Source organism: Choloepus didactylus, chromosome 25, assembly GCF_015220235.1.
Source record: "Choloepus didactylus isolate mChoDid1 chromosome 25, mChoDid1.pri, whole genome shotgun sequence".
Taxonomy (NCBI): domain Eukaryota; kingdom Metazoa; phylum Chordata; class Mammalia; order Pilosa; family Megalonychidae; genus Choloepus; species Choloepus didactylus.
The window spans coordinates 7,377,466-7,385,134 of NC_051331.1; the positions used below are offsets into that span (position 1 = coordinate 7,377,466).

The 7,669-nt window shown below is 55.4% G+C and overlaps 1 protein-coding gene across 2 annotated transcripts; it reads right to left on the reverse strand.

The window, feature by feature from the left end:
* Positions 1-1,807: 1,807 nt before the first annotated feature.
* On the reverse strand, positions 1,808-6,311 carry RTBDN (retbindin). 2 transcript variants are annotated; one of them, XM_037818527.1, is made up of 7 exons: positions 6,095-6,311; positions 4,605-4,667; positions 3,826-3,982; positions 3,241-3,307; positions 3,017-3,127; positions 2,473-2,569; positions 1,808-2,134 (listed from the first exon to the last, which is right to left on the reverse strand). In XM_037818527.1, exons 3-7 carry the CDS (start codon positions 3,974-3,976, stop codon positions 1,907-1,909), a joined length of 654 nt encoding a protein of 217 aa, XP_037674455.1. In that variant the 5' UTR covers positions 3,977-3,982; positions 4,605-4,667; positions 6,095-6,311; the 3' UTR covers positions 1,808-1,906. The 2 variants fall into 2 exon arrangements, with proteins under 2 accessions (XP_037674455.1, XP_037674456.1); XM_037818528.1 differs by having other exon boundaries at positions 6,188-6,207.
* Positions 6,312-7,669: the final 1,358 nt, after the last annotated feature.

Genomic DNA, 7,669 nt, shown 5'->3' on the forward strand with positions numbered 1-7,669 from the left:
CCTCCCGGGTGCCCGCAGCCCCAGCTACTTCCTGTAATTGCGTGAGACCTTGAACAAGAGCCACCCAGCTGAACCCAGTCAAACCCGAGAACTGCAAAAGACACTGGTTGTTGTTTCACCTTGCTGAGTTTGGAGTCATTTGTTACCCAGGAATGAGCGAGCAGAACAACTTGCATTAACTCATTTAAGCCTCCCCAACAGTTCTCTAAGGAGAGCAATTATTACCCCCCTGTGGTGATTTGAAGCTGTATGTATCCCCAGAAAAACCTGTTCTTAAATCTAAGCCATTCCTGTGGGTGTGAATGCATTGCAAGTAGCAACTTTTGATGAGGTGACTTCAGTTAAGGTGTGATCCAGCCCAGTCAGAATGGGTCTTAATCCTCTGACCGGAGTCCTTTATAAGCAGAGTGAAATTCAGACAGAGAGAGCGAGAGAGCCCGTGGGAACAGGACACAGAATATTAACAGAACCTGGAAGAGAAGGAAGAGATCAGGAGGTGCCACCAGGTCCCTTGCTATGTGACAAGCTAAGGACCAAGGATCACCACCAGCCAGCCCAGTAAAGCCAGTCTTTGGGAAGAAAGCATCGCCTCAATGACACTTTGGTTTGAACTTTTTCCAAGCCTCAAACCATGAACAAATAATTTCCCATTGTGTAACCCAACCCGTTTCATGGTATTTGCTTCGGCAGCCTAGGAAACTAAAACACACACACATGTATACACACATACCCCTTTGCAGATAAGGAAACCAAAGCTCAGAAAAGCTGGACAACGCGCCTAAAGTTGCGGCATAAGTGGTAGAACTGGGTTGTGAACTCAGGTGGACACACTGCCAACTCAGGATCATAACCATCAGTTCGCAGTTCACACATCTTGTCCCCATGCCCATAACCTCTTCTGCTTCTAATTCCAGCACCTCACTTTCTTTGGGGGGAGACCACCCATCTCCCATTTCAGGCCATGTAGTTCAGATGGAACTGACCCTATGGGATGCCCCTGGCCTCAGTAATTAGTTCAGCCATAGGCTCATGACCAAACTGGATAAATGAGCTCCAGCCCTGGAACTTCCACTGGTTTTGCAGAGAACTGGGCACACTTTAACCACTGACATCAAGGAGTTGCTGATCCATCTTTGCTACTGTGAGAAGATCCTGTCCCAGGAGGCAGCCAAGGAAAAGCTGTAGATTCCTAACCTCATTTAAGCACCTAGATATGGCCATTCCTGAAGCCATCCTTAGGATTTCTTTTTTTAACTTTTTTTTTTGTTAGTTAAAAAAGAAAAAGCATGCAGAATGTATGGACTCAGGCTTATTTTATTCACTATTTTGGCCAAAGGCCCTTTGAGCTGAGTTCTTCTCAAGCAACTGAAAGAAGCCTGCCTGCTCCTCTCCCAGTGTGGAACTTCTCTGCTTAAGCTCAGCACAGGGCCCAGGACACAAGCGCATCCATGTGTTGCTGTATTGAATGGAACTTAAAAAGATTTTGCTCCTGCGCCTTCCAAGCGCCCCCTCTCCCCCCATTTCTGACCCCTGGCATTACCAGTTATAACAAAGTCTCCAGGGTACAGGCGATAGTCATTTACACTCGAGTATGAATCAGCCCCTAACTCTAGGACCCGAGATTAGAAGTGAGACATCTATCACTTCTCGTCAGCGGACCTTCCCACTTATTTCCACGAGAAGCAGCCAAACCAGGAGCTCTAGCTAGCGACTTTATTCTGGGCAGGGAGAGAAAAGTGAGCCAGCTTCGGGTTGTTTCTCGCGGAGGGCGAGTCTCCGGGGCCTCAGGGAGGAGGGACAGTGCTCCGGAACCACGGAGACGGCGAGGGAGGGGGTGGGGCTCCGGGGAGTCTTGGGGGCGGGGTGCGCCGAGGGGACGTGTGTCCCACCGGAGGCCGGGCGCCACCTAGGGGCCGCCGCCGCTGCCGCTGCCACTCCCGCTGCTGGCCCCGTCCAGGATGGATGGGCGAGGTCGGCGGGAGCGCCAGGAGGTGGCTTCCCGGGCCCGCCGCCCGGGTCTGGGACGCGGCAGCGCCGGGACGGAGATATTGAGGCAGTGACGGGAGCCAGGGTCTGCCACCAACGGGACGTGGCCCAGGACAGAGCGGCAGAGGTCCGCGCCGTCGGTGAAAGTCTGGGAGAAAGGCAGGGAGTTAGGGCCTGAGTGGGCGGAGTCCAGATGGCCTGAGGGCGTGGCCGAGGGGCCTGGCCTAGTGGGGAGAAAGCCCAGGACTTGTACTGGGGGAAGGGGCCGAGATCTCTGGCCTCAGTGTCCTCCCGGGAGGACGTGGCCTTGGGGAGGGTGACTCCGGACACTGCGCGCTAGGGAGGCTCTGGTGCATCCTGGTATGGAGGTTGGCTGCGCAAGAGGGAAGGGTGGGGGTGGAGGGAGCTTGGGAGTGCCAGTCCTGACTGTTTAGGGCAGGGCCTGGAGAGGGGGAAGACTCCCCGTGCTCCCTGTCCCACGCTCACCTGCCCATAGGTTCGGCAGCCAGGTTCGCAGCCCCTCCTTGCTGGGAACGGGAGCCAAGTCGGGCCGCATGCGACGTCAGCCTCACAGATGGCTAACCTGGGAATGGTATTTGGACACGAGAAGGTGGGAAGGTGGGTCGAGGCCCTGCAGCCGGATCTTCAAGGCTCCGCCCCACATATGCCCCGCCCTCAGGCCCAGGCCCCTCCTCTCCTGCACAACCCGTCCCTTCAGATTCCGCCTCGTGCTTTATTCCACCAGCTCCTTCGGTTCCAGTCAGACCGTGACATTCCCCACTTTTTGACCTCTCTGCAATGGAGAGGCCCCGCCCCTTAGAAATTCAGGCCTATAAAAGGCCACGCCTCCAGAAAGGCAGGCTTTAAGGATGGCCACGCCCCAATCTTAAAAGCCAGGGGAGCCATAGGCCCCATTCCTTTCTGCTCCTCCCTAAGGCCACGCCCCTTCAAACGCTTGGCCAAACTGCAGGGCACTCCCTACGCCCCGCCCTAACGTTAGGCCCCGCCTCTCGCGGCCCTTTTTTCCTACCAGTCCTCGCAGAGCTCTGCGCAGAGTGGCTGGGCCTGGCGGACCCCCAGTAGCAGCAGGCGGAAGCGACTGCGGAGAGCATCGTGGAGATTTCCCAAGAAGGACTGGCATCTGGACACCGGGAGAGAAAGCCGGAATGGGTCAGGGTCCAGGGGGGCTTTTGACCCCTGGCGGGAGCAGCTAGGACAAAAAATACGAGGAAACGCGGGGTGTGCTGTACTCACTCCGAGCTCGGTGCCCCACAGCGCTCTGGAGCGGTTCCGGGTCCCATCTCCGAGGGACAACAGGGTCCTGGCAAAGAGGAGGCCTGTGAGCAGGGATCTTGGATCCTGAAGTTAGGGCGGGGAACCGGGGCCTGGGGGTCCCCTGAGCAGGGGACACCCCAATCTACTTCAGTTCTTCCAAACAGAAAACTTAAGTAAAGACACTTCCCTTGATTTGCAAATGCACCTCCAAGTTATAATAGCAGTAGCTATTTATCATGGGCCTGGTAATGTTACACGTGCTTAGATGTTTAATCTTCACAACACCCTTGAGAGGTAGGTCTGCTATCCCCCCACCCCTTTTTGAATGGGCTACATGAGGCCCAGAGAGGTTAAGTGACTTCCCCGGGGTCACACAGCTAGGAAGTGGCAGAGCTGGGATTTGGACCCAGGGAGCCTGGCTGCTGTCTGTGCCCTTAACCACCACTCTTCAGCACAAACCCTTGCTGCCCACCCTGAGTCCCTCCCATAAGAAAATTCTGAAATTGTCATGGTCAGGTGGGGATTCCTGGGGGTTGGGGGTTAGGCAGGGTCTAGGGTGCTTACCTGCCAGGTATCTCCTATCTGTGCCCAGGTGGGCCATCAGCCCATGGTGTCCCTGGTGTTGAGCTTGGAGTGGGCGGCTCCCTCCACAGGCCCCCAGCAGGGTCCATGCCAGGGTGAGTCGCAGGGCCCAGGGGAGGCCTCTGCAGCCCATGTCCACCTGAGATAAGAGCCAGCTGGGGTGGGAGTGAAGCTTGGCACCCCTTTCTGGGATCTCAGGATGGCACCCTCCCAATGCACACCCTCAGGCAATGCCCAGCAGAGTGGAGGGTGGGCAGTTGGTCAGAAGGCTGAGCAGTAGCCAGGGGCATCCAAATCCCAGAGGGCCCCAGGGGCAGGCCTCTGACCCAGGAATGCCCTACCCTATCAGACCCCTGTCTCCCCTTCCCTTCAGTCCAAGCACTCACCCCCTCCCTGCTTAGACCAGCGGGATTTCCCACCCTCTTGGACCTCAAGCGTCCCTCTCCCTCTTCAAAATCAGGGGTACCCCCTCAGCTTTTCCAACCCCACTCTCCTGCCAGTAATCACTCCTCACCTCTGCCCAGCCCCCTCCCTCACTCTCGCTCCCCCTGGTCCTTCTCATGGTCACCTTCTCTCAGCCCACAATCGGCTTAGGGACTGCCACCCAGGGCTGGGCCCTTTTGGAGGGGGGGCAAGTTTGGCAGTTAGCAGGGCTCGGGTTCCTCCACCGGGGTCCAAAAAGCCCCGGGGACGGGGAAATCTGGGGGCTATGGAGACAAGGCAGTCACCCCCTCTTCCTCCCACCCCAGGCTGCCCCTCACCTCTTAGCCGTAGGGGGATCTAGGGCGCTGCTGAGAGGCCTCGCGGTCAAGTCCAGGAAACAGCTGCAGCCGAAAGGGGCGTGGTTTGGTGTGGGGCGGGACTTCCCAGCTCCCCACCCCCTCATCCCGCACCCCCAGGGCCCCCTGGACCAGAGGGGAGCGTGTATGTATAGCTATGCCCTTATGCTGAGTTTAGGGCCTAAGCTCCATATCTATATGTGCAGAGTGTGTATGTGTGTGTGTGTGTGTGTGTGTGTGTGTTTTGTGCATTCCTGTGTCTCTTGGTTGTGTGGCTGTGTGTATGTGTTGAGTGTGTGTGTGTGAGTTTGTTGGCTGAGAATATGTTATGTGTGTCTCTTGGTTGGTGTTTGTGTGTAATCTGTGATGGGGGTGTGTTCAGAATCGTTTGTGGGGGAATGTATGTATGGAAAGGTTGTGGGTAAGTGGGTTAATCATAAATGTTGACCATGCCTGAACAAGGAGGGCTAGTCTATGGGTAAAAAACATGAGTATGTGTGTGTGTGTGTTTGAATTCTGCAGTTTCTGTGACTCTGTGTTCCTTGGGTACATTCTCTCAATTCTCCCATTAACTGAACAACCGTTAATTGAGCACCTACTGTGTGCAAGGCTCTGGGGATGCAACAGTGAATAACACATGAAAATCTCAACCTTCATAGAGCTGACATTCTAATGGGGGGATTCAGGCAAGAAACACAGGCCTGCTGTGTGTGTGTGTGTGTGTGTGTGTGTGTGTGTATGTGTGTCTATGTGTTGTGAATATGTAGCTGTGCATTGAGTGAGGATTTCTCTGTGTAGCTGGACATCTCTTGGTTCTGGAACTTTGTGTGTATTTGTTTGTTGAGTGTTTCTATGTGTGTGTATGTGTTGTTTGAGTGTGTGTGTGCACCTTGCATGCATGTGTCTGTATTCTCTGTGTGTCTGTGTTTGCTCCATATGTTTGAATGCATGTGCTTGTGTGTGTTTTTGCAGAGTGTGAGTTTTTTTTGTGTATATGTAGTTGTGTAAGTTTTTGTGCATGTCTGCCTTGGCTGAGTGTGTATTTGCACAGCTTGTATATATGCTTGTGTGTGTCTGCTGTATATGCATTTTTACATGTGTTTGTGTGTGTTTGCAGATTGTGTGCACCTGTGATTGTTGACATGTGTTTTCAAAGTGTGTGAATATGTGTTTGTGTGTCTGTTTTTGCTGAGTATGGGTTTGTATGTATGTCTGTGGGTAAGTTTGCAAAGTATGTTTATGTGTATCTGCATATAGGTTTGCAGAGCATGTACATGTGTTTGTGTGTGTTCGCTTGTGTCTGTGTTTGCATGTTTGTGTTTGCAGAGTGTGTGTGTGCCTGTACTTGCACGGTGTGTATGTCTGGTTTTGTGAGCTTTGACCACTACTCCGAGTCTCTCTCTCCCCCATCAGGGTAGGACAGGGTTTCTCTCTCTCTCTCACTGACGTACTCCCAGTGCCCAAAACACTACCTCGTGCACGGTAGGTGCTCAGTGAAGTGTTGAGAAAATGAACGAATAGGGGACGCTCTTTCCCAGTCTCCTTGTGGGCTCCCAGCAACGTACTGGAGGCCTCAACAATCAAGACCTGATGGAACTTGGCTTTCCCGGGTTCATCTTGGGGTGGTCTGGGGTGCTTGTGGATCCGGCCAGCCCAGTCACGGGGCTGTCCCTCCCGCCAGACCCTCTACACCCCTGCCCTCCCCTGCCATCAACGCCCGTCTGCCCTCGAACTTCAGCACCGCGGACAGGAACTCGCGGGATCAGCACCACGGAGAGCTCCCGAGGCCGCAGGCGTAAGCTGGGGCGACACGCGCAGAGCCCTGGCCCTGGACAGACAGAGGCGCGAGGAACAGACTTAGCGAGACGGCCACGAAAATACGGCGACAGCAGAGACAGAGAGACACAGAGATAAGTCGGGCCAAGGCGCAGAGGATGACAAGAGTCGGAGACGGGATTCCCCCAGCGCCCGAGCGACACGCGCAAGGGGACCCCGCCGCCGCCCCGATCGACCGGCAGGGGTCGCTCCCGCCCAGGGACTGCGCCCTTCAGGGGTTCCGGGCCAGCTAGAGGCCGGGACCCCTGGAAGCCCTTCCCCACCCTGCCCTCCAATGCCCGGACCTGGACTAGGAGGACTCGGACGCTCCCTTCTGCAACCCCGGGGAGTATGGTTGGTTTGGACTCAACAGCAGGAGCAGAAGGCAAGGAGGGGGGAGGTTGCAAATCGCTCCAGCCATCCCCCTCCCGCCCCCGACTACCAGCTAATCGCTCCTATAAATACGGTGGGCCTGGCCTGGCCTGACTCCTTTATCCTGATGGCGAGAAACGGGGTCCCTGGAGGGGCTGCAGGGTTCCACGAGGAGGGTCTGCTTGGGAGAGGCTGGGGTGGTGGTTGTGGTGGTATATACGTGTAAATGTTTTTCTATGGGCACATCTCCATGGGAACATTTCCCAGGGGCCTCCCCTGTTTGAAAGGTGTCCTGGGTGAAAATGTCCCTCTGTGAAACTGTCTAGCTTTAGGGTGTGGGGTTCTCTTGGATGAGGACAATTCTCCAACCAAGACAGAGAATATGGCTTTTAGGGGATCCCTCCTTAAAGGGTAACTTCCCCAGGCTCTGCACGCGAATTGTCACTGTGGGGATGTTTCTCCACGGAAGTGTTTCTTCTTGCAGGGGGGGTGGGGGGACACTTTTGAGGGGGAGACGTCGCCTCCCAGAGACCATCTCTATTAGGAATGATTTTGGGGGTGTGGGGAGATTTCTTGATTAGAGAGAATCTCCCCCTGGATATTTTCTCCCAGTAGCAATGTGTCTCCCTGAGGGGGTTCCTGGGGGGGGGGGTTGTTCGCATAGGGAATTACCTCAGCGAGACTGTCTCCCTTGGGGTGTTTCGGGTTTGGGGGGGTCTACCCAGGAGAATGTGTCTCCCTGGGGGGGTGTCTGTACTTACGAGGGTCTCTCCGTAGCCTGGCTCCCTGGGGGTCATCTGGAAGTCCCTCCCCTCGCCCTCCCACCCATCCCCACACCCATCCCCACCCCCACCCCAACG